This window comes from Poecilia reticulata, chromosome 22, assembly GCF_904066995.2.
Source record: "Poecilia reticulata chromosome 22, P_reticulata-male-v2, whole genome shotgun sequence".
In the NCBI taxonomy this organism is placed as follows: Eukaryota; Metazoa; Chordata; class Actinopteri; order Cyprinodontiformes; family Poeciliidae; genus Poecilia; species Poecilia reticulata.
In genome coordinates, this window is record NC_088851.1 from 24814136 (window position 1) to 24841662 (window position 27527).

The following is a 27527-nucleotide window of genomic DNA, read 5'->3' on the forward strand; positions in this document are numbered from 1 at the left end:
AGCAGCTGAAAAAATACATTAGAAAATTAAAGAATCATAACATATGAACTCAACGAAACCTGTTAGTTACGAATCTTTGGGGTATTTTGGATTCGAATGAGTTAACATGGTTCACCCTGCAGTATTCATTTCTCTCGCTAGATGGCGAGCTTGTATTTGCTTTGTTCGGTTTGCTCCATAAAGGAAGCCGGTCCTTCTGCAGCCAATCAGATTACAGGACAGGGAGACGCAGGTTTCCGGCCTAACAAACGTCAACAGAGGAGAAGCGGTTACTCTCAGAGGCAGTTGTTCGTTAGCCTCTCACGGTTCAGCTTTTATATCCCGTAAGTAGTTCTGTTGATTTAGAGTGAACTTTAGACAGAAGTGTTTAGCTTACCGAGTGCACTTTGTAAAGAAACCCTTTTGGGTCAACCGGGTGCGGCGAATGCTAACTGTGGGTTCCTAATGCTAGCCTAGCCACCCGGCTGTTCGTACTTTCTACCAACGGTTGAAATAATTATCGCAACGAACACTTTTTTCTAGTGAATATCCTTTTCTGGCACCACCGAAAGCGACTCACGTTAGAATATATCATCACTAATGAAAATATTAACCGTGTATAAATATATATTTTTAAATTAATTTTCTAAAAAATACAATGAAATTACTTCTGTTGTATTTTTTTCCCTGCTAAGTGACTTGGTCTCTGGTAAAGTGGGGAGATAAAATAAGGTCATAATGTTCTGCAGCACATGGAACATAATAATAATTTAAATAATAATAATAGTTTTTATTCCCAACTATTGCTAGGACTGTTAGGAATAAAAAAAAATGTAAACTGCCTTACAAAATCTTCTGAATTTCTACTGAGATAACTTAACACATGATAACTAATGCGTTAAAATAGGTGGAAATAAGGATGAATATGTACATTTTTTATTTTTTTTATTTGTATAATGTTTTTGTATAAAATTTAAAAAATAATAAAGTATTTAACTTTTTTGTAACTTGGTTATTTTATTCAAATTATGTATGTTTATGAGCACTGAAAAAAATAGACAAAGTTCTTGCATAGGTCTTATTTTGTTTTTTTTTAATGCCTAGGTAATGTTTGAAATAAAACTTCACATTTAAACAGTTTTTTTGTTTTGTATAAATACTGTAATTACTTAAATTTGCCCCATTTGGAAAACGTTTCAATGGGTTAATGAAACATTAGAAAGATAATTTTAACTGAAAACACTAGTAACAGTTTTTTTCTTATTAATTTGTTTGAATTTGACCTCAGTGAGTTTTGTGTTTACTACCAGGAATTGGCATTCGCAGCAACATGGCATCTGTTTACTGAGCTGCTGCTTCTTCAGACGATACTTGCACAAAGATTTGGTTTGCAACGAATGAGGCTGACACACCGTCACCATGGAAACAGAGACAGTAAGATTATGCTGCTGTGGGAAAGTTGTGCAGAAAGCAGGTATACACGATGAGGAGAGGTCAGGAGTGTTTTTATTTATTTTTAATTCTGCAGGAAATGATTCCCATCTGGCAGAATAAGCCCCACGGAGCCGCCCGCAGCGTCGTCAGGAGGATAGGCTCCACTCTTCCTCTAAAGCCTCCACAGAGGGCGTGTTTTCAGGTACGCTTCACATCTGGAGTTGCACTGGTTTTTTGTTTTTTTGCTTTTTTTGTTGTTGTTTTTTTTAGTCCACCTTGATATTTCTCCAATATTTTTTGATAACTGGATGTTCCCAGAATATGTGCGTATTGTCTTCGATTTCCCCACGTTTTCTCCAACAACATGCAGTCGACGGTTCCTTTGCAAATTAGAAATAATAAGAGGGGGTGTAAAAAATGCCTAACTTTCAATTTCCAATCAAATTCTTCCCATATTGGATCCTCTATCAGGATTGACTTTATATGCCAAATATTCTGCGTAATATCAGGTCAGAGCCTCTTTTATTAATTAAAAACTTGTTTTAGTTAATATTTTTTTACTGTAATAGAACTAAAATATTGTCCTATATTATTGGGATGTTTGTTGATTCTGTGTTCTGCTGTTCTTAACCAATAAATCCACTTCTGGATGAGTTAAAATGGCGCGTCTTGCTCCACCAGGAGCTGCCCGGTCTGCCCTCGCTCCGTCCGCTCGACGGCCCGTCGGTTCCGACCCTGGCTGACATCGCCTGGATCGTCGCAGACGAGGAGGAGACGTACGCCAGAGTCAGGTCCGAAATCCAAATCTGGTTCTGAGAAACCAGCATAAAAGTACAAAATCCTTGAAAATTAAAAGTTTTCAAGGTTTAGAAAGTGATCGATTTCTGTATAAAGTCCTTGAAAGTGCTTAATATTCAAACTACACAGTTTTGCAATAAAGTAGAATCTAATGTTTGATTAAAAGCCCAAATTAATCATTTTACCGTTGAAGCCAGATATTTTTACACACTTAATAAAAAGACATACGCATTTTGATTCCTCCATTTCTGAACTTAAATCAGACTTAACGTTTCTTATTTTAGGTCAGTTACCAAAATTATTGATATTTGCTAAATGAGAGAAAACTTAAGAACTTTTTTTATTTAATTTTGAATATTTAATAATCCTAATGGATAAAAGAGTTATTGATTTGTTCAATTGAAATACAAGTTGGATTATTTTTTATTGTTGTTAAGTTTGTGTTTTTGTTCTCAGACCAGTCAGGTGTGCAGAGTGAAACATTTTAAAATGTAAAACTTTAGTTTACCTCATTCCTGCTGTAGAAAACCATCATGCAGCAGTAATAAGTTATATATAACAGTGAAGTTAAGCTGTCGGTTTTTTTAGATTATTTTGTATTGTTCTACTCTCCGAAGTGCGGTGATGGAAAAGTTTGAAGACTTATCTTGAAAATGGTTGAAAAGTGTTTGAATTTTACTGTGTAGAAAGTAGGGCTGTTGTAAACGATTATTTTAGCAATCGAGTAATCTATAGATTTTTCTTACGATTAATCGAGTAATCGGATAAAAACAATTATGAAATAAAATATTGGTAAATCTTCCATAACACCAGTGTTACTATCGGATATCAACATCAGTCTATTTTTTCCACATTTGAGCTTCCCTACCAGTAACTTTTTTGTAGACCGGGGGAGCAACACGGGATATTTACAGCTCCTCCGTTCAGAAACTCATCTACCAGCCATGTTCCGCCTCCCGTTTGTTCAGACCGGGATGATATCAGTTTATTGTGCGGTTCGTCCGTAAAGCTGCTCTTACCCTGTAAGCATCAACCCTCAGCCGCCCGCCGTGTTCAGTCTCTCCGCTCACCTGTAGAAATCCTCCTCAGCTTCTTCCCGCCGTTCAACCAGCAGCTCCGGAGCAGAAAGGCTGCCGAACTCCCGGCATCGCGCCGGTCATTTTAAGGATGTTTATTGGTCCCACAAAAACGATGGAAACCAGGAATTATCACCAATCAGTAAAATCCCCGCGGGCCGAACTTGAAGATTGGACGTTATGCCGCTAACACGTAGCTTCCGTCAACAACTCAGAGGCGGAAGTCAGAGCTCCGCGCAACGCAAATAATGTTCCGGCTGAAACACGGTGCGCTAAATGATAAAACATAAATTAACGAAGCTTCGAGGCAGGTCAATTTTCCTCGAAGAATTTTAATAATCGAGGTACTCGAATCACTCGAGGAATCGTTTCAGCCCTAGTAGAAAGTTTATAAACCCTGATATTGTGACAGTAAAGTTATATTTAATCACACTCTACCTGAAACTTTTTGCCAACCAAATGTTAATTTTTTGAAGGAGTGTACATGGGATGTAAAACACATTAAGACAAACGTGCCTTCAGCTGCTTTTTAAAAGTAACCACCGTTCTCTGCAGAAGCGACTCGCGGCCCCTCAAACACGAGTGGCGGCCCACGCCGCTCCTCGTTCTGCACAGGAACTCGTCCGTGCCGAACTTCCGGCGGGAGGGGAAGCGGATGGAGGGTCTGAGGAAGCCGGGCGTGACGGCGCTGAACCGAACCACGGCGCTGCAGGAGGAGCTGAGCCGCCTCAGAGCGCAGATTGCCAAGATCGTCGCCAGCGACTCGGGTCAGTAACTCCAGAACAGAGTTATTATAGTTAAATAAAACCAGCAAAATAACAAAAACTGAAACTGAGATAACATTTTTGTGAAATTTAATGAATAAAAACTGTAATTAATGTGGGAAAAACTAACTGGAACCATACTGTGTGTTTAGAAAACCAACTAAAAGCTGGGAGAAAACACCAGTTAGTTCTTTATTCAGCAATAACTGAATATTTATTTGTTGTAAATGTTATTTTCTGTTGAGTATTTATTAACCAATCAATATAAACATAATCGCAATACAACACTTTGTCCTTTTTGAATTCTGCAAGTGTTAAAAAAATAAACTACTAGAAACTCGTCTAAAACTAAACAATGTTTAACTAATAACTAATAAAAAAAAGTTAAAATTTAAATAACTAATAAAAACTGAGCAATGTTTAAATAATTGATAACTAAACAATAACAAAACTAAATATTTAATTAATAATAGCTAATAATAATGTTTAACTAATAAAAACTAGCAAACAGTCTTAAAAACTAATTAAAGCTAACTGTATAATAGGAAAAGGTCACAACAAAATAAAACTAATAAACTATTACATCCAGGTGCTGGTCACTGTGGATCAAACTAAAGTCACATTTTTTGTATCAGTGGACGAACCTGCTGGTGATTCTTCTCGTTCGCTGTTCTTGCTGCCTGCAGCTGAGCCTCATGTGACTCTGTGCTGCCGCCCTGATTCCCTCTAAGCCGTTTGGTGGTGCAGTGACTCGGCGCCGGTTTGTAGGTCAGCGATGGAAGATTATCCCCACCGTTCTGTGGCAGCTGCACATCACATGACGGATCATTTAAAACGTTTTCTGGTTGATTTCTATAAAAGGTTCCTGGAAGAATTTGACTTAGTTTTCAGTTCCAGAAAAAAAAGTTTTAGGAAAAATGTTTGTCCTTCCGTATCGTGTTCTCAGTTTTGTCCTAAAATGTTCCATATCTCCATTCATTGTCGGCTTGTTTACTTGCTTTCTTCCAGCTTCGGTCTCTTTCTTTAAAGCCTGAGCTCTTTAAAATTCCTCTAATTGCACTGAATAACTGCTGGGATCTGATATTGAGGAGCATATTTGTCATGATGTAGTTGGATTTACTCTGCGCTGCAGGCAGAGCTTCTGTCTGATGTTATGGCTGGGCTTTTATCATTTATCAGCAAAACCTTCATATCAGGATAAGATTTTGATTTTGTTTACTCAATAAATTTCAGTTAATTACTTTAAATAAATAAAAAATAAGCAAATAATATCAAATTTTATTTTTATTTATGGTATCTGGTACAAAAAACTAGATTAGAATGGGATCGAATCAAAAAAAAGTTTGAAGTTGGATCTGAAATCTTCAGTTTGTTCCATGAGAGCATCAATAAATTAAAAAAATGTCTTTAAAAATTTGATTAAGTGCAGTTTTAAGTACGCTGCAAAAACACAAAATCTTACCAAGTATTTTTGTCTAATTCCTAGTACAAATATTAGTTTACTTAAAGTAAGACGAAATAAATTAAAAAGCAACTTTTCAGCCACATCTTTGATTGCTTAATTATACAACCTGCTATTAACTTAATTAAAAATTGTGATTGAGTTCCACCATGAGTAAAAATATGTCATTTTTACCTTAAAAATTTAATGTTTGTCCATAAATTACCTTTAGCTTAATTTTCCCAGGTTTAAATGTGACCTTTTATGCTTCCTAGAACAGCTTAGGATCAATTTATGGTCGATTCAAAACATGTTTTACATTTTTAGCACAAAATTATGATTGGATAATGAGATTCTACTCTGCCCAGTTCTAGATGTTTCCAGGTGTTTTTTTAGGGCCTCTGTCACTTTAAATCCAAATAATCTGACCAAACATGCTGAAGCTCTGCTTTGGTTGCTAGGTAACGGGCGGAATTCCGCTGGTGTTGCTAGGTAACGGTGCAGCGCCTGCTGATTGGTTACATTCCAGAGGTTTTTCAACCCATTCTACAAAACATTTAAACTTATTGTCCGAAATTGATACTTGTGTTGTTTTTAGTAGAGACATAAAAAAACCTGAAAAATGTGGATTTTTCCCCTTTTTGATCCTTTTAAAGTTCCTCTAATCCGTGATAAGTGACCGACCGGAGCGATCTGATCTTCTCCCTCCAGACTCCAACCCGCTGACCCCTGAACTTCTCTCCCCCGACGACACCAGCATGGCGTTCTCCATGGCGCCGTTCGAGGCCGCCTCCTTCCAGCCGGCGGCCGCCACTCCCGCTTCCTTCGTCATCAGCGACGTCACCGAGGAGGACGAAGAGGAGGACGACGACGAAGAGCCGGTGGAGGAAGACGAGAAGGACGTGGTCTCCGTCGTGTCGGAGCTGCTGCCCGACCCGCTGCCGCCGGTTTCCATGACGGCGTCGGCGACCTTCGACCTGGACCGGCCCAGCATGGAGTTCAGGGAGGCGGAGGAAGACACGGTGTCGCTGTCCAAGTCGACGAGCTTCGCCGACGTCATGGACATCCTGAAGGACATGAACAAGATGAAGATGAGCAAAGACAGGTGAGGAGCGCGCAGAGCTCACCTGCAGCTTCCTGCAGAATAGAACCAGATCCGATACAGGCGAAATAACACCAGAATAAAACTGTAATATTACAAAATAATGAGCAGGAAGTTGTCGCTTTATCAGATCTCCAACATGAACATTTACTGAATTCATTATGAAACCTTTTCTTCTCATTAAAACACATTTTTTCTCATAATTTTAAGACGTTCTCCTGGTAAAAGTGTCTTTTTTCTGATATTTCGACTGTTTTCTCATAATTAAACCCAAATTCTGTTTGCAGGGCTCTAATGCTCCGTCGTACAGCAAACGGAAGGAGAGACTAAAATATTAGTTTCAGAAAATATTTTCTGTCATTTCTAATTTCTTTCTTTAAAAAAAAAAGAGAAAAAAAATTTATTAAAATCAAACCTGGATGGAAAAACATTGATTAAAATTTAATCTGGTACAAGAAAAATCAATCTGATTTTTATGATAAACTGATCTAAAATCGGATTAGGTATCAAAGATAAAATTGATTGAAACCATAATTGGGATGAAAAGAATTTAATCAAATCTGATACAAAAAATTTTTTATTCTATCAATTTTTTTTGTACAAGATCAGATTTAAATCTGGAATGAAAGGAAATTGATTGCAGTTGTATCTAGTATGAAAATTTTTTTTATCAGATCTGGTACAAAAAATAAAAATCGATCCAAATCGTATCTTGTACGGGGAAAAAATGTGATCAAAATTGGAAGGTGTATGAAAAAAAACTTACAATAAGATCTGGTACAGAGGTGGATTGAAATGAGTCTGGCATGAATAAGATCTGTTTCATGTTTCTGCGCCGCTGACGATGCTCTGACGATGCGTTTACGATGCGTTGACAATGCTCTGATGATGCGTTTACGATGCTCTGACGATGCGTTGATGATGCGCTGACGATGCGTTGACGATGCTCTGATGATGCGTTGACGATGCGCTGTCTCACAGGTACAGCCGCGGTTGCACGTCGCTCAGGGAGGAAGACTCCGCCACGCTGATTTCTGAAGCCCTGAGGAAAAAGTTTGTCCTGAAGGAAGAGGATTCTGCTGCTGCTGTGAAACGGAAGTAGCCGCTTCCTGCTGCGCCACGTAAGTCAGCAGAGAGCTGAATTTTTTAGGCTTTTCAATTTTTATTGTTAACTTTAGGCTTTAGTTTGTTCCACGGATCAGCAGCCGTTCTGATCCCAGAACAACAGACGGAGAAGAGATTAGAATCGAGGTTCTTTTCTGGCTTTGTCTAAACTTGTTTTACAAACTTTTATTATTGTTTATTGGATCTAAATGAGGCAACTTGGCTGCTGATTTCCACCAGAAAAGATGCAATTTTTTTATTTTTCTTTGCCTTTTGCATCGTTGGGAAAAACATCTCTTGTGTCAAAGTGAAGAAAATAATTCTTTGTTTCCAGAAACATTTTCATCTCTTTAAATTAGAATACGATTGAAACGTAGATTTATTTCGGCTCTAAAAAGTGGAACATGTATAGATTGATGAAGTTTGGTGACTATAGCTTGAAATATTACATCATCTGTTGTTGTTTTTACGCAGTAATTAATCAAAGTAACTGTAATACTTCATCCTCTCACGGATATGTATAAGTTGGATTTTTTTTTTTCCTTCCACTCAACTTTCCTCTGGCATGTTAATACAGCACCTGTTTTCTTTAGCATTTAGCTTTAGTAGCTTGTTTAATGGATTTCTGATAAGAGACTAAAAGATTAAAATCTTTTATTGCTCTGATGTAATAAACAAACAGGAATAAATCTTAAAATATACAACTTTGAAGGATGAATCAAATATTTTTTTATTTATTTGGCAGGAGCAGTAGACGTTAGCAGACACGTTAGCGTGTCTAAATGCACTAGAATTAGCCAAAGGGCTGTTTTTTTCATCTGCTCTGCTAAAAACAAACAATAGTTAAACAAAATAACATTAAAATGACCAAACTACACACATTTTCTGAACAGTAAATACAAAATAAAGGAAAGTACAACACAATTATTAATATAAAATATAAGAAATAATTCAAACTAAACCGTTTCACTTTTTAAAACTGATAAATGTGCGATTGTATTCTAATTTATGGAGCTGAATTTGTTGTTTTGACTGTTAGAAAACCAAACAAAACCTGACCTGAGTGTTTTTATTAGTGGTGAAGTTAGTAGTTTATGCTTTAACTCAACGGTAAACAAGCTTATCTACCTAATAAAATGTGTGTTTACATCATTCTGAGCCCTTTTTGAACAAAATTAGTTCAGTTTATTCCCATGTTGGTTGAGATTCTCCTGAATCTGTCCGAGATTTACTCATTTCTCTGTCTTTATTGGTCATTTGGATGTTTTAAAGAAGGGAACTCTGTTTTTTTTCTTCTTCTTCTTGGCACTACAGCGCTCATTTTTTGTTTTTAATCCTAAATGAGGTGAAATGTGTCGTAAACGTCCCGCAGCATGCTTGGCTAAAGGAAACCCTGCTGGGTTTGTTTGGAGCTTTTCTGCCATAGAATGAGTGTGTAACTCTTGTACCTCATCAAAATGTGTTTATTCTGTTTTTGTTGTTTTTAATTGTTTTGTTTTTTCATGCAAGTAACTGTAAATAAAGGTTGTGTGACTGTTTTTAAAATTATTGCGTCTTTCTCTGATTACTGTGTAGTAACGGAGTGTAACCACATGGGGGCACTGCAACCAAAAGAAAAAATGTTGAATATTCAAAATTAAAGTGTTTTTATTTTTTAATATTGGGTTTGAAAATAGACAAAAAATGATGTAAAGACATAAAAACACCCTGATTAAATATTTACTGTTTTGATCAGTATCTGATCAAAAGTTTTTTTTATTGTTATTTTTCAATTTTCCTTGAGTAAAAAATATCTTGAAGTTGTGCTATTCTTACTTGAGAAAAAAAAAAAAATTGGGTTACTCAACTCTAATCCAAAACTCAAATAATTGCATTTTTAAAACATATCCTGGAGTAAAAAAGATTCCTGAAATTAATTTAAAACATTTTTACTTAATAAATAAAGAATATATTAAATTGAATTTGTTTACTGTCTTGTTTTTAAGTTTCATACAGACAGTTTTTAATAAACTGACCTGAGCTGAATTGAACTAACATCAGAGTACCCAAAATTTTACTCAAGTAAAAGTAGCACAACTTCAAGAAATTAAATCAAATAAGAATAAAAAGTATTTTGTAAAAAGTTTATTCAAGTACTGAGTAACTGATCAGATTAGTGATCATTTAATATTTAAAATTACGTCATCAGACGGACCAACATGTAAAGTTAAGCAGATAGTTTGGTATTTTAAGAGCATATATGTTTTTGGTTAAAACGTTTGTTTTTCATTCAGTGGGTAGAAAATCCAGAAATTTTACTCGAGTAAGAGAAGAAATACTTCATAATAAAATTACTCAAAGTAAAAGTAAAAAGTGCAGCATAGTAAAAATACCCAACAATAACATTAAAGAACATTAACTTTAGAACCAAGATATTGTTAGTAAAAAGCTTAAAGATGTCTCTTCCCGCTGGTTTTCCTGTGTAATTTGATTTCTCTTTGTCTAAATTTCCAGGATCAGCGCTGGCCCACATTATTTTCCATTTCCTGTTCTTTCCCCGGATGATCCAGCTCCTCTGTGGTTCTCAGCCTACTTTCTGAGTCCTTGTCCTACTTTGTCCCTCGTCACCTCCGCCGTGGAGGTGAAGAAGAATAGATCCATCTGCCAATTTTAGATGCAGCCATATTTCTTTGGAGGGCTCCGTTAATGGGACTTTGTGTCAAAATGAGGCTCTGGTGAACGGATAAGTTCACATTGATGGCGAACTAAAGAAAACAGATTAATACATTATTAAAGCGAACTGTAACTAAATCTGCAGAGTTCCTTGTGACTTTACTCAAAATAAAGTTTAGGAAGGAAATCGTTGATGCAAAGCAGTATGGTTGCTACGTAAGTCGCTAAGTTGAAAAATAAAAGACGAAAAGAATGAAATGTGTCATACCGAGATGTTCACATGCAGCTCGGCTGAATGAAGGGCTGTTTATGTAAAACTTAAGGAGTTTTTTGAGAGTTTATATTTCTAAACATAATCGCAAAACGTGAATTTTTCATCCGACATCGGACTCCGGTCGACCATTTCCCTTTTCCGTTCTGGAACGGCTCCGCCATCTTTAATCCCTCATCGCTGACTCCACTTAAAGATGACGAGCGGCGCCCTCTGCTGGGTGACGGCCAAACTACACCACTATTGGCTACTAACCACACATAAGGAGCAGTTAGAAAGAAGGGGTAATGTACAACGGTGTATATTAGGAAAAACTGCATTAAAATTCCTAAATTAAACAAGGAAATTTCTGTTTGAAAAGTCAAAAGTTTGTGAGACAAAAAAGAGAAATTTTAAGATTGATCTCAGAAATTATCTAGAAAAAAAATCGAAAATGTTTGAGTTTGAAAACGTAAAAATTTGGAAATCATTTTCAGAAAGTAGAAAAAAATATATTTTTGAGTTTTAAAATTTGCAAGAAAAAAATTAATTTTTTTAAAGCTTGAACAGTCAAAATTTTCAATTTATAAAACTCAGAAAATTTCCAAAAGTGAAAAAAAAGAACATTTTGGGATTTTCTTTCTGTACATTTTTTACATACATTTTTTGTCTATAAAATTATAAAACATTAATTTCTATAGAAAAGAATCAAAGTTGTTTTTTTTTGTTTTTTTATAGAAACTTTCTGAGATTAATCAGTTTTTTTGGGATGGATATTTACTCTTTTTATATATCTACAATGGCCAGCCGCCCATTGAAGACCCTTTACTCCTCCAAAGTTACCATGGTTACGTTAGTGTATTTTCTGCTAGCGCTAGCATCATTGTGTTAGCTGCTCAAATGGCTTCTTTGTTCAGCCTGAGGGCCATCTTCTTCAGCGTATCGTAGCAACAACAAGTTGAAAACACAGTGGATGAAAAAGGTCCGGGGGGAAAAACAAGAGCCTCTCGGCCGCCCACTCTTCCCCGAGTGTTACCCACGCGGCCCGCGGACCACCCCCGCGTCATCAAGACACAAAACTCCTCTGACTCACAATGGCGACAGCTCCACAAGGACTCGGATCAATCCAAATCACTCCGCTGCTTCTATTTTTGGTCATCTGCGTCTCATTAAGTGGGGTTGCCATTTAAAGATGAGTGCTGAGTAAATCGTGTCCATGAGTAAATTTTCTCTGATGCTAATTAGCAGGGCTAATTGGAGTGCGGCTGTCAGCTTCTAATGGGTGACAACTTGTATTTAGAGCTGATTGTGAAATTCAAAAGATGCGGCATCTGTGTTTTAATTGCTAAAGATCTCTGGTTTAAAATAGTAAATTTTTATAGTGCCTCCTATAGTAGGAAGAAAAATTAAAATGTACCCTTGTACTTTAAAAAACAACCTAAGAAGCAATTCACATTTATTTTTTTAGTTGTGACGTATCCAACAAATTTGTGAGTGATCCTGAATCTCACATTTTTCATGACAAAAAAAACTCAGATATTATTTGCTACTACAATAGCTGAAAATTTTAATTTATCACAAGAAAAGTCGCTAAATTTGTCACTGGACGATTAAAAAAAGTCATTAAATGTAGCAACAAAGTTCACAACCTCATTGGCCACGCCCCTCACGGTCTCGTGGCTCCGCCCACTCTTGGCACAAAATAAAATTCAACATCTTTTAGGGGGCGTGGCTATCCTTTCACAGGGTAATTTGTTACACTTTCAGTGGAAAAATAGCTGTATAATTAAAAAAATTAATTAAAATCTGAATTTTACATCTGTATTGATTTGATTCTATATCAGGTTTGTTTGACTCAACTTGGCACTTCTAAAGGTCCAACTTAATCTCAGTCATGCTGCATTTTGAGTGCCTGTAAAATCAAGTTTTAAGTCTTGCTGCCTATTGTATTTAGTTTGACTAGGCCAGTCCAACATGTTTTGATCTGAACCATCCCATAGAGAGGTCTGCAAACTTTGTAACCAAAACATTTTCACCTCAGTCCATCTAAATAAAAAGACTGTATATTTTTTGACAAATATCTACTGATATAAAGTAAAACACATAATTTTATTTCTATTTTTTTAGGTTTCAAACCAAAAAGAGGCAACATTTATGATGATTTGTGTATAAAATTCACCTAAAGGCGATCTATTTATACCTAATGTCTGGAAGTCAAACTTCTTGTCTGGGCACACAATGTTAGCCTATAAAGTTGATTCTGATTTGGATAAAACACATAATTTCCAACATAATGACAAAACCAACCTAAAATATTACTGGTCGTTCTGGAGTCATTCTTTGGTGAAATTATTCTATCAAAATAATCTGAAAAATTTCCAAAAACCTGCATTTGTCATCAGGACACCAGTTGGTTGTTTATTACTTGGTTTCTATGTTTATTCCCTTTATACATTCTAACAGAAACAGCTTAAAGTTGGTTTCTGCTCTATTAAAACCCAAATTAAAGTAATATTATGTGTCTTTGAAGCTAAACTCTTCAGATTCTTTGAACGACATGTTGCAGTTCCTCAAACTGTTGTTTGGGCGCTGGATGCCATGTGATCAGGACATCTAATAAATGCCCATTTAAGAAAACCCAATAAATTAGATTTTCGTAATTTCTGAAGATGCGGGTAAACAGGAGTGTCCTGAAAAGGTCGAATGAAAATTAACTAAATTCAATAAAAAGCTTCAGGAGTTTTTCTGTAATAAACTTCAACTATTTTAACAAATTTACCCAAATATGATATTAGAACAAGCAGTGGCGCCGTGCTGAATGTTTCTGTCTATTCGATACAAAAAACTGCAGTCCTGGCCAAACGTTTCAGCAGAGACACAAATATTTTGGTTAGCTTCAGTTTTAGTTCTGAAAACCCATTGAATGGAGAGTGGGGAGAAGCCATTGTACTATGGAGCTAAATTGGGGCCATAAAGTGTGCTCAAAAGAAAACAAAGTGACATTTAAAAAAATATTTAAAAAAAACACAAAAAAAAAACTGAAAATAAAGATTTAAAATTGACTAAAATTGTTTTGGAACAATAAAATCTTGATATTAAAACGTTTTTCAATTTCAAACTTTGTGATCAGTTGGTACAATAGAGCTTGTTCAAAAGAAAATAAAAGAAACTGAAAAGATTTGAAATAGAAAAAGAACGGAAAATAAATATTTGAGCAGATTAACATCTAAAATAAAAAAAATCTTTTGAAACTGAAAAAAACGTAAAATTACTATTAGGTTTCAAGGTTTTATTATTGGATTGTAGGATTTTTAAAAATAAGTTTAAATTGTTTTCTTTTTAACTAACTTTATGGCAATAATTTAGCTCTATAGTACCACCTACACTGTTGTGTAGCACAAGATCTGAACTATTGACTAAAACTCACGGTCGGAACTTGAACGCATTAATTTTTATGAGTTACATAGATTTTAACGTGTTAAAATTTTACGGCAGAGTTGCTTTTTAAAGATATATCTATGAAAGTCACAACCTGGAACCTTTATACTCACGTTTCTGGTACGCCCGTAAATCTGACGCACAAGCCGCATCTGCCATCCATCGCAGTTTCAAAACACGATCTGATGGGACGCTGGAAACCGCCATTGTTGTGTTGAAGGAGTGCTAACAGGAGTTAGCCTATCAGCGAAGCTCTTAAAGCCTAAAATAGCATCTCAATGCTAACCATAGCAGCTGCGACAGGGTAAAATGGAGTAAATTTCTGTAGAAAACTCTCAAAAATATTAAGATTAATCTCAGAAAGTTTCTAGAAAAAAGTTGTAACTTGGGAGTTTCAAAGTAGAAAAGTAAAAACCGTTTTGAAATTTTCTGAGTTTCAAAAGTCAAATATTTTAAATTTTTCAAGCTCAGAAATTTCCAAGTAATTGATAGAAAATTTTTGAGAGTCTCAATATATATATTTTTTTTTTGCAGAAAAAGAATGCCATAACTAAAAAAACAAATTATGAATATGTTATTAAAATAAAACAATATGGAGGATCCACATTGTTTGAACAGTTTGTTTTAAAGACATCTCTTTTTAAGGATCATCTATAAACATCCAGCCAGAATAAATAAACAGTAATAAATGTGTGACTCAAAGGCAGAACACATTTAAAGATACTCTATGACTTCCTTTACTCTCAGAAGAAGCTACAGTAATAAACTCCAGACGGGCAGCTGAAGGAATCCGTCTCTAATACATCAGATTGTGCAGGTTATTTGTTCCCGAAACATTAATAAAATATTTCACTCCAGGGGAATTCTGTGAATGGACATATTGCATGTTTCATAAAGGTTGCAGTCATTTTCTTCTCTTTTTATTGAGCAATCCACATCATTTTATATTTATGGGGGTAATATTGTAACGTGACTTGTTTATTTTTAACACTTCTTGTTTTGGCCTAACTCAAGCATGCATAGGGAGAACACAAAGCAGTGGATGCTCTACAGAAAACAGTTTGTAATTTAGCACAACTCCAATACTTCCAAATTTTACTCTGTTAAGCTCATTATGACAGGAAGGTTTTATTCTGGGAACAGTCAACGTAGATATTTTTCTCCTTGAATTTCACTCAATGAGTGGTGGGCACTGCTAGCTAAAGAGCGCTAACCCTTAATCATAAACATTACCTCCACTATGCTAAAGTGCTATGCTAATTTGATATTTAAGAAAAGCTAAAGCGCCTAACTTGCCCCAATTAGGGAAACCTAAGCAGGGTAGATGTTTTCAAAGTTATCAAACGTGCTAGCTACTAGCTACTGCTAGTAGCGCTACTAGCAGTAGCGCTACTGACTAGCAGAAGTGTGCACAGCACTGTTTAAAACTGACTGATTCTTTAAGATTAACTGCATTAATCTTAAAGACAATGTTCATCTTAAAACTAAGCAGCTGGACACCATCAAAGAGTTAATAAAAAACTCAACATCTAAAAACAAATATTAAAAATTAGCAGCAACATGTTAGCATCAAACTAGGGAAGCTAACAGAATGCTCAACATCCCAGTCGGATGAAATTAATGCCTGTAAAATACATTGAAGTTTATTTTTTTGTGACAAAACATGAGTGAATGTATGAATGTTTAAATCCCTAGAGGCTGTTGCTCTTTCCCTCAAAAACCCAATAAAACACATTAAAGTTTGTAACTGTGATAGGAGAAAATATGAAAACGTTTACACACTTCCAGCAACATAATCTAAAATCATAATTTCTTCCTCAGGCTGTTTTATAAAATATGCTTCTGAATATTTTTTTTAAAAACAACCAAAACCATGCTGTGACCTTTCTGAGATACATTTTATTTTAGTTTTTATTACTAAATGTAGCATTATGCTCATTAACAGAGCCTTTTTTGTTATTAGTGTGTCATCAATGAATAATTAATAAGGGAACAGATGGGCTTTAGGTTGAGAGAGCTTCTTGATATACAGAAAATGGTTTATAATTTTGGCTTAACACAGAAAAACATAAGTAAGTTTTTTTAGAAGTCAAAGTTGATAATTTCTTAGCTTTTGTTGTCCTTTAATCCTGACTGGAACTCCGATAATCTTCAAAAATGAGCATCTGGACGCCAGCAAAGAGATAATAAATGAAACCCAGCACCTAACAGCAAATATTAAAAATTAGCAGCAACACGTTAGCATCAAACGAGAGAAGCTGACAGAATGTTCAACATCCCAGTCAGATGAAATTAACACCTCAGAGCTGTGAGAGGTGCAGAGGATTCATGAATCAGCGCAGAGAGACGAGGCAGAGTTCAACAACCTGACGTTAAAATCTCTGCCTTTCACAGGACAAGAAGGTATGAATATTTATGACCTCATGCTTCCACTGTGCAGTCTAGCTTAAACCAGTGGTGTCCAAAGTGCGGTGTGGGGGCTATCGGAGGTTCTTGGAAAGATCATCTGTGGCCGCAATTCAAGAAAAGACTAGATTTATTTAACCAGATACGCTTAGAACAAATTAAAATGAAAAATAATCCTAAAAACAAAACAAACAAAAACGTGTGGTTTTAATTTTGTTAGTGTTGTTAGTTTAGGTTTTCTGAGTGGCACAACCACCCAGGAGAAGAAGCTGTGAGAGTTTGGGTGCCTGTCATGATTTATGTAATATTACAGAATAAGGTACAATTTGGAACTAAGTTAAAGGACAATTTAGCAATTAAAAAAACCAATAATACATTTATTTAAAGGGTACGACAGAATACTAGAGCCACACTAAGGAAACAAAATACAAGAATAAAGTTGTACTGGAAAAAAGTTATAAAATTAAGACAATAAAGTCATAATAACATGAGAAAAAAGTCAAAATACGACTGTTAAAATATTGCAACTTTAGCTTTACTCTAACTTTATTGTCAGATTACTTTATTCATGTACTATATATGACTTTATTATCATATTAAGACTTTATTTTCTTGTTATTTCGACTTAATTCTCTATGTTACTATAACTTTGTTCTAGTAATTTTATAACTTTATTCTCTTTATTTTTTATTTTTTATTAGCATGCCTGTTGTAAAGGGAGATTAAAATGCTAATTTTTCCATTTTTGTGGCTAATGGTGTGGATTGTGAAGTCAAATTCCATGGGCACTGCACCGTTACCTAGCAACCCCAGCAGAGTTCTACCTGTTACCTAGCAACCACAGCTGCGCTCCAGCACATTTGGTCAGTCATTTTGACAGCTCTATGCACTGTAAAATGGCTGCTGGAAAAGACAAGTGTTTTGTTTGTTATTATCCAGAAGCTTTTATCTTATTTTTGGTTCTGGATCATTCATTCATAACAACATGGCTGCTGATAACATGTTTCCCCTTAAAACTCCCCACTTACAGACCAGGGAACAACATTCGCCGCTCATGTCCCCTGGCATCGACTCGCCAGGATACCCCTCGGTGTTTTTAGCTCACCTCTGACAGGGCGATGGTTTATTTTGGGAAAACATCAGGGATTTCTGATTATTATCAAAACGTTTCACCAGGAAAATGCTTCACAGGGTGATAATCGCTTTAACCATCTGTGCGTGTCATTTAACAAGGCTTATTCCTCAGGAGTGAACCGTTTCTCTGACACTTCAGCTCAGATGAGGCTAGACACACACACACATTTTCCATTGACTTCCATTAATTTCTACTGCCTACACCTTAACCATATCCTAACCCTGATCCGACCCAAATGTCCAAAATGGGGCCGATTGTCTGACTGTGGGAGTGAAACTTATCACACAGCAGAGTTTATCGATCATTATTTATATCCTCTATCTATTATACACTAAAGCTATATTAAAGACACACAGGATTCTGCTGAAAAAATTAAATAAATTTCTCTACTCAGGACTGTATTTTATTCACAATCGACATCGACAGCTTGTACACTAATATTGATACATGAAGGAGTTAATTGTATTTAAAAATGTTTTTGAAATATCCCCATTCGAGGAGGCCAGACGAAGAACTCCTACAATTATTGGAGATAAATCTAAAAAGAAGTGACTTTATGTTTGACAGCCAATTCTTCCTCCAGATTAAGGGCCCAGCCATGGTAATAAATTTGCACCTGCGTATGCAAATATATTCATGGCGGATTGGGAGACCGGGGCCCACATGCAGAAAAAAGCCCCTATATTATCATAGGTTTTTGGATGACGTGTGGGGGTCTGGACAAGGCCTGGGATTTGTCTCAGACTGTCTCAGGGGTCTCCTTACACAACCTTCACCTTGGGTCTTGTCTGGTGTGTAGATCTGAGCCTGTCTGGTGTTTAGGTTCTGTTCCTGTGCAGCCAGGATGGGAACCTCTGGCTGACCTTGAGTCCAGCTTTCTCCAGCCATTGGTAGGATTTCCTGATATCAGCAGCTTCAGTTAATAGTCAGTGGTTCATCCCGTGTAGGGATATATATATATATATATATATATATATATATATATATATATATATATATATATATATATATATATATATATATATATATATATATATATATTTCTTCCTCATTACTTTGCTGTATCCTGCAGAGACGTTCCAGGGGAGGCTCATAATAAGATAGCTAATTAGCCTTGGTTCTTGGGGAATCCATGTAAGTCATACTGGGACAGACGTGTGTGTGTGTGTGTGTGTGTGTGTGTGTGTGTGTGTGTGTGTGTGTGTGTGTGTGTGTGTGTGTGTGTGTGGTTATTGCTAACTCTTTCAGCTTTGAGCTCTGGATAAAGAAACTTTCAGGGTGTTTTCACACCTGATAGTCCTGTACATTTGATTCGATTTGGGACCAAAGCAGCTGCATTTGTTACATTTTCAGCTGCTGCGGTTCGCCTTCACACTGCACCGAGTCAAACCAGCCAAACTATCGGAAAAACCTGCTCCCTTCCTCACCTGGGGGGCCGGCGGATTAAAAACCACTGAAGGAAACGAAGAAGCCATTGAGCGCAACTTCCTTCTTCGAAAAAATCCAAACTGCTACCGCTAAGCTAGCATGTTTATTTTGGTTGTATTTACCCAGAATTCCCTGCGCTGAAACCGCAGGGAAACCTCCCCACGCCCCCACTCAGCTCCTTCAGACTAGCCAGCAGCAGTTAGCAAACACCTGGTAGAACTGCAGCATCTACGGAGATCATTACAGGAGCTACTTCTCAGTGAAATGCTGGTAAAGTTGTTGTTGAGGAGGAACCATATTGTAACGACTTCCTGAAGCTTTTAAAGAGACAGGCTCCGTTTCAAGGCATTAAATCAGGAGGTAAAAGACATGAACATACTGCAACAACTGAAGGTAACATAGTTACTGGATTGAGATATAAAATGGCACTACTACAGATTATTGGACTACTTAATTAGTTGGTGGTTATCATGATTAACCCAATTAATCGTTCTGGGTACTCTGCTTTCTAGTACAAAACATGACTGTCAAGTTATTTATTTGTTTTAAATTTTGTGCACATTCTTCACCTCCAACACTGAAAACAAGCTGCAGACATAAAAAACAGAAGTTTTCACTATAAAGATAAATCATCCTAAAGATTCTCACTCCATGAAGGAAAACATCGTCTGTGGGGAAGTTAATGTGACCAGAACTAAAGTCCTGGTGAAAACCTGTGTGAAAGTTAAAGTGTGACATATTAAGTAACGAGCTTGCTCCAGAAACAAGAGCCACGCGTGGAGTGGGCTGCCCATAGTGGGCGTGTTGCCTCCGTGTTCTGGAAGTCTAAATTTTGACAACACGCAGGACGACGTCGCGTTTCTCCTCCTTCCCCGTCCGGATCTTCCCTTAAAGCCGCCGGATCGGGCGCTGCGAGGCGCAAAGCGCGCAGCGTGTTCTTGGAAACGTCTTGGAAGGTTTACGCACGACGCCACGCCACGCAGCTGGAGCCGGAGCGGGACGCAGTTCAGTTCGGGAATCTCCTCTTTCCGTGTGTGTCTCCTTCTTTCCTCTCGGATCTTTCTTTCTTCCTTCCTCCTGCCGTGTCACTCGGTTCTGGGTGACTTCACTGTGACTGTTTCGGGTTGGGGGAGTGGAAACGAGCTTTCCACTCTGAAGGGCAGCAGCGTTTTTTCAAACAGAGCAGACAGAAAGAGAGGATGATCCCACCGGCGAACGCAGTTCAGGACGACAGCGGAGGCAAAGAGGACGAGCAGGACCGGGATGAAGCTCCAAAGTCCCCGACGATGAGCGCCAGCCAGCAGGAAACCAAGGTCTGCCCTGGAAATCCTATTATTTCCTAATCAACACTCGAGTTTTAACAGGATGCGAGTCTTAGAAACAGGAAACTTCCGTCAAATCAGTTCAGCTGCGATCAACTAACCAGCAGCAATAGTTTGAAAGTAGTTTTAAGACCAACCAGAGAGGGATTATGTTAGAATATTCAGTTTCACCCTGACATAATGATGCACATCGCGGTGAATAATGATCAGAAATGTTATTATTTATTAGAGAACCAGATGGAAATGCACCATCCTTCTGTTTGGCGGTTTCAGTAAAAATGGTTTAAAATCATCTTTTTTTAAAAAAAATTAAATCTGAATTCAAGAGAGCAAACAACAGATTCTGTTATTGTTTATTGATCCCATATGAAGCCAAAATGGAGCGTGTAAAACTGCACTTTCAGAAATAAAATCTTTCTTTAGCAGTTCTCTGTTTGGATCGCTCATATCACGTAAATGTGAATTACTCCTTATTCCAAACGTATTAATGTCCCACCGCAGTTTCCATCAGCTTAAAGTCTAGACTTTAATTTGACTGTTGCTGCATTTGGTTGTTTTTTTCCAGCGGTTCTGTTATAGATTCCTGTCTGTGTTTGTTGTCCTGCTGATGCCCCAGTTTGGGTCAAGCTTCACCCGTCAGAGGAATTTATTTCCAAAATGTAGGGATGAAAAGATTCATTGGATTATTCGTGATAATACTGAAATAATCATGAACTAACTTAGTAATGATCAGTCATTGACTAGATTATGCAAAAAGACAATTTGCTGAAAGAACAACATACTCAGACCAGTAATTAATCTAAAACTGTACAAAAATAGAGATTATATTTATATTTCATCCACATTGAGGAATCATATTGTCTTAAAGTCTGAAAAGTTGTAAGTTCGGTTTTTTAAATTTCAAATCTTGGATATTTACAAGAAACTAGACAAAATACTTGGTAAAATCTTGTGTTTTTGCACTGTAAAAGTGAACCAGATAAGTTACAAAACTAATTTTAACTCTTATAACTTTGCATCTTATTATCTTACTTTAGATAATTATTGATTTTTGCATCATATTTTATTAAATCAAGTTATAAGGAGTTTCCTGATTAAATTAGATTCAAAAGTGGTTAATTTCGGCTCTAATAATTGCGTCTAACCAAAAGTAGTTTTGCACTTTCTGCTTGTTCCTGATGGAAGCCGAGCAGCAGAGATTTATCGCTGCCTCTGGCGTTGTCTATGTGGGTCACATGTTGGCCGGCCTCCTACAATTAGCAGCACATTATTGGACTGTAGTCGTCCGCTCTTCTCTTCTCTTCTCTTCTCCTCTCCTGTCCCAAAAACTCCCACACAGGACCCGGCAGGCCTGCTCTCGCTCCAAACGTGAGCGAGAAGCTGGTCTAGTTTAGCTCCACCTGTGCTGACAGCCAGTTTAAATCTGAGCTGAAAGGAGCAGCAGCGCCGCGCCGGACGTTTTGTTGATAGAAAAAGTAGAAAAGTTCTCTGGTAGTAAAGCTGTGTCTGTGTTTTCATTCCTCCTTTTAAGAATACTGTGAGACCTGAGCATCAGAAGCGCAAGGTGAGCCTCCACTCCTGTGTAAACTCAGCTGATTTTAGGCCTTTATTATATAAAAGCATACCTGCATGCACATATATATAGATAAAACCTGTTTCACGTTATTAACTTTTAGTGCTTTTAAAGTAAAACCACTGTAAGGAATCCAGTTAAATCCATCATCACCCATACTTATAAACTGCACTTCTTCTTCTGCATGTGATTAAGATTTGGATCTTTAGCAGTGACTAGTAGCTGCGGTTTGTTTAACCCTTCCTGCTTTATGATGCGCCCCATAAACCTGATGCATGAGCTGCATGCACGCATTTCCCTCACTGCTCTGGATTCAATGCTGCAGCAAAAAGAAGACGGATGATAAAATTACACAAATAATGATTAATCTGCCGACTGCATCACCAGAAAGGTTGGGAAGTTTTCAAAATGAAAGAAAACGAGCACTTAAATTTAATCAAAAATCAAAATATGCACAACAAAAGCCTCGCAAATGGATTTTTCAGGGTTTTTTGTTTGTTTTTTTTAGCTCTGATTGCATTAATTTGAAATGTGTTTATTTAGAAGAAACAAATGAACTGAGTCAGACCAAGAACACTATTAAACTTTTTTCTCATTAAAACAACTTCTTGTAATTTTATAATGTATTTATGTAAAATTATGTATTTTTTATGCTTCTGGTAATAAAACAAAAATAATAAAACTCCAGCGTAAAATTCCCAGAATGATTGATGGAAATAAAATAGGCTTTTCAAAAATATTTTCAGTCATTTGTCATTTATGTGTTTTTTTAGTAAAGAAAGCAAGAAAAAAAAAACTGGCTGTGGTATTGAAAAAATCCTAGATTTTATTTTTAAGCCGTGTCGCCCAGCTCTAGGGCGCTCGCAAAAAAAGCCTCCACATTTTTCACATTTTGTCCCAATAAAGCCACAAACTGGCAGGAAGAAAGTTGTAGAAAGGATCTCTTAGTTGGACCTTAAACTTTTGTCTTAAAACTAAAACTAATCACCTTGAACCCACCCTCCCCAGAGCGAAACATGGTGGTGGCAGCGTCATGCTTATATGATTACATTTTTTTTTAACTGTACATATTTTAATGCATTTATAAAAAATATATATATATATTATTGGTATTAAACAAAATATTTGGATGGAAATCACTGAAACTGAATCGCATCACAATCGTTTCATATCAGTCGATGTTCATGAATCTGGATTCGGTTTTGTTTTAAATATCGAAAATACTGAAAAGAAGAAAACCGAACCTTTACTGTCTTAGCAGCAATTTTCACTCTACCAAGTTTTTATTTTTTATTTTTTAAGCAGTTATGAAGCACCGTAGCAAAACATGAAACCGCTGCTGTGCAAGTTACTCAACATGTTGCTAGGTAACCAAAGAATGAGTGAGTTGCTAGGTAACCAAGGAATGAGTGAGTTGCTAGGTAACCAAAGAATGAGTGAGTTAGTTGATTCCACCAACTTGGCTGTTTGGTTCTAGAAGGGAGTTCAGTGAATATATATTGATTTATTATGTATTAATATTGATCACATGTCTGTCACATGGTATATGTTGTTACTGATTTATCGTCCAGCCCTGCATCTCTCACAGGTGGCGGCATAAAATGTTAAAAAAAAACGCAACATTTGCCTCTGCATCAGCTCAACAGCCACAAACAAACCCCAGTGCATGGCTTTTCCACTTGCCTGTATTCCTTTGTCACTTCTGGAACATGGAAGGTTCTCAAAACCAAAACAAATCCAGATTTATCCATGGAAACATCAGTTCACTGCAAACAAAACCAAAAATCTTGCCAAATATTTTTGACCCAGTTTCTAGTGGAAATACCTTGTGCACTTGGATTAAGAGAAACTAAGTTGTCAGCAATATATTGGAGTTTGTGTTAAGTCAATAATTCTTTAATATTGATGAAAAAGTACAAGTCTCACTGGCAGATTATTTAACTTTTAACAATTTAAAAATGTCTTGTTATGAGTGGAAATGATGCAAAATTAAAACAAACTCTTATAACTTTTTGAAACTTACTTTTAATTTGGTTTTTGTCTTAATTCAAGTGTAGCAAGATAGTTTCACTAGAAATTAGACCAAAAATACTTGGTAAAAGTTTGTCATTTTGCATCATCTCTTAGTTTCGCAACAGTTCATGCTAATGCAATGTTAGCTTGTTCATGCTAATGCAATGTTAGCTTGTTGCTTTTGTCTTTGCATACTAATATTTCTGTGGACTCCCACTGCTTGATTATTTACAGTTTCTTATCAGCACATATCCAAAATGATGAGCTGCTTTTCATGCTCAAATGTGACATTTGCTTGTCTTTACTGGCACCAAATTCTAAATGTATTTATATTTATTTTATAAATACTGCAGCGATGCTAGCAGGACTGAACCCGCTTCAAGGTTTTGAAGCATTTCAGAAAACTTCCCAGCTTTTCTGTAAATGAGGTTTATTTGTAGAAGTAATTTAATGTAACATGGAGGTATTTCTGTTGTAGATTTATGTTTGTTTGTGAAAGTGTGTGTGTGGGTGGTAATGGTAGAGAAAGGCTCTAAATTGATTGTTTCCAGAGTGACCCAGGGAATTGATTCACTATGGCCCTGCTGCAGTGACTCAGAACGATTTGCACAGCCGTGTTCAGGGAAAATGACAAGTAAAACCAGCCTGTGCACAATGTGTCAACTCAGCTAGCAGCTCTGAACTTTCAGCCTTTGTGTTTCGGATAAACTGCACAGTGCGGCGCAAAGGTGTTCACACCCCTTGAACTTCACACCCATCTTGTTGCAGTGAAACCACAGCGCTGTTTGCATTTGTTTCCCAACAGTAATTCACGGCTATTTGAGAGTTTTGGGGACATCTCCGCCAGATTTCCACATCTAGAGAATAAAAAATGGCCTTTTTTTTTTTCTTTTTGAAGCAGCCGAAGCTCAACTGGAGCATCTGGGAACTTTAGCTTTCAAGTCTTGCCACAGATTCTCAGTTGGACATTAACAAAATAAATAAATCTGCTTTTAAGCCATCCCACAACAAACTGTGTTTTAGTTAAAAAATGATTAAAGTTGACAGGAAATTTCAAAATATGCCTTGCTAATTATTTGTCATTGGAAGACATTATTAACAATACGTAAACACCAACTATAAAGTCTAAAAAATACAATTAAAATAAGTGCAGTTGTTTTAAATTCAGACCTTAAAATGTTGTGTTAAATAGACATTTTTTTAGATCATGTTGTACTTTTATTCCCTCATCAGAAACAAACCTGGAGTGTAGATTTGATTCTTTTATGCATGTTTGAGAAATCCTTTCATCTCCATGGCAACCATGTGCAGAATACCTGGGTGGACGTAGCTCCACCTACATGGCAAAGCTCCTCCTCAGTGCTGCAGTTTCCAATCTGAAGAGCTTCAGTAGAGCAGCTCCTATAGACTAGCTAGCAGCAATTAGCAAACACCTGGCTGAAGGTCATTATTCTTACTTCTCAATGAAATGCTGATAAAATCTTGGTTAAAGGGTTAATAAATGATCCATGTAATAATGACTGTCTGAAAGTAGTGTTTGTGTTTTACAGTGTAAATAAGCAAATGTATTTTCAAAATGTCAAATTGTGCAAACATCAGTCAATCAGTGAAGTTTATTTGTGAAGCACATTTCAGCAGCGAGGCAGTTCAAAGTGCCTTACTTCATAAAAACACACAAATATAAAGTCGCCAAGTCAACAGGTGAGAAAACCAGTAGCCATTATCCCATTAACCATTACCTGGTTAATGGGGATGCAGCTCATATTGGGGTCGTTTATTAAAACAAACCTGCTCTACATTTTCCTCTCCTCTCGTCTTCCAGCTGCAGAGACTCAAACGCTCGCTTTCCTTCAAGACGAAGAGCATCCGCAGCAAGAGCGCCGACAACTTCTTCCGGACCAGCAGCGAGAACAAGACGGAGCTGCTGTCGGATGTGAGCAGCAGCACGGGCCATCTCTGCAACATCGGGATGGCCCCGCCGCACACCACCAGCCTGCCCATCCCTCCGGTGCCGCCCGCCATCCCCTGCGCCCCGCCGCCGACGTCGCGCTCGCAGGCGCGCAACCCGCTGCAGGTGGACTCGGCCGGACACTGCTTCATGGAGCACATCTTCAAGAAGCCCACGTTCTGCGACGTCTGCAACCACATGATAGTAGGTATGGTTGGAGCGCCGCCCTCTGCTGACGTGATCCATGAGCTGAGAGCAGGGAATGAAGCGCTATTGTGCTTCCGTAAACAGGTTGGCGTGGGTTAACGGGCAGCACCAAAACGGGTTCATTAAAGTTTTTGGACAAAGTTATGATCAGGCCCCGTTTACACGACAACGATTTCGGGGGAAAACGGAAGAGTTTTGTTGCGTTTGTAGTGTGCATTTACACAAAACCACCGAATGTTTTCTCTAACAACGGCACAGATTGAAAACGGGTTCCAGCGTTCAAGTTGCGTTTGAAGGCGGCTCGGAAAAACAAGTAACGACTTGTTAACAACGGATTAAACTGTTTTCACTGCTGAAAAAGGTAACAGAGGACACGGATATGGGACGTGCGGGAACTCCTATTTTCTCAAATTGATATGGGAATAACAGACTGTTGGCCATTCCAAGGTAAAAACAATAAACAGCTTCCAGTCCGGGGCTCGCTACGGACACTGTGAAAGCTCAAACAACGTGTTTCAGCAAAGTTATCCCACTTTTTCCAACTGCATGCGCCCTAATCAGACGCACACAATGCGTGTTTTCTCCCAATCTATGGGAGAACGGTACCTGATAGGGAAACGCGAATCCACATGCCTTCAAGTTGAACTTTTTTTTAAAAACATGGGCACTCAGTTTCATAGAACCTAGCACCAACTAGGCGCAGCGAGAGCATTACACGTTTTCTATGTGTACCGTTCCTGTGTAAACACAGATCATAATTAAAACGTTTTCGTGTAAACGATCAAACAAAAACGGAACAAAAGTTTCGTTTTTGTTGGATCGTTGTCGTATAAATGTGAGCAGCAGCACGGGCCATGCCCCCTAAGTCTTCTGCCTTTAACTGACAGCCATGTTGTTATGGAGTTGCTATGACAACAATAAACAAGCCACAAGCTTAGAGCGACCTCTCGTCTTGTTCCTAGCTTTTAAACAATATAAATACTTTGCAACTATTACTCGATTACAATTTTTGAGTACTCTACCACCTCTGTGCAATACTAAGATAAATATCAGTGATATTTACTGTAGTACTTATTGCTGACCAAGCAAAATTAATCAATTAATCACATGATAATTAAAACTAACTCAGTTTCTATTTGTGTGATTTATCTTTTTTTTTCTACTAAAAACTGCATGACAAACTAGCCCTTTTTTTTTAAAGGATCATTTTATTTAAGGAGATTTTATTTGTTGTTTCTGTTGTTTTGTTTATTAATGATGGATGTTTAAAATGTCCTCCAGCTCTAGTGGTAAATGTTCATTATAATTTACATTTTATTGATCTTTGAGAATGTGCTCTTGCATTATTGAGCGATTGTTACCATCATATTGCTTGAAAATGGTCTCAAAACGACAATAATGTCTATCGCAACAACTTATGGTACAATTTATTATCAAGCAAAATTTGTTACTGTGAC

At 37.1% G+C, this 27527-nt stretch overlaps 2 protein-coding genes across 5 annotated transcripts in view; both read left to right on the forward strand.

Moving 5' to 3' along the window:
• The first annotated feature begins 168 nt into the window (after window positions 1-168).
• Window positions 169-10488, forward strand: mtfr1l (mitochondrial fission regulator 1-like). The gene is made up of 8 exons (XM_008399896.3): window positions 169-323; window positions 1290-1413; window positions 1508-1615; window positions 2095-2204; window positions 3843-4054; window positions 6204-6597; window positions 7576-7715; window positions 10192-10488. Exons 2-7 carry the CDS (start codon window positions 1399-1401, stop codon window positions 7694-7696), a joined length of 960 nt encoding a protein of 319 aa, XP_008398118.1. The 5' UTR covers window positions 169-323; window positions 1290-1398; the 3' UTR covers window positions 7697-7715; window positions 10192-10488.
• A 9200-nt stretch (window positions 10489-19688) lies between these two features.
• Window positions 19689-27527, forward strand: part of stac (SH3 and cysteine rich domain) — a 36506-nt gene continuing 28667 nt past the window's right edge. For 2 of the 4 annotated variants that reach the window (XM_008399895.3, XM_017302380.2), the window contains exons 1-3: window positions 19689-20320; window positions 21861-21893; window positions 25738-26071. In XM_008399895.3, the coding sequence (XP_008398117.1) occupies window positions 20207-20320; window positions 21861-21893; window positions 25738-26071 (481 nt within the window). In that variant the 5' untranslated portion in view covers window positions 19689-20206. The remainder of the gene's footprint in view (window positions 20321-21860; window positions 21894-25737; window positions 26072-27527) is intronic. The other 2 variants (XM_008399893.3, XM_008399894.3) reach the window with 2 other exon arrangements.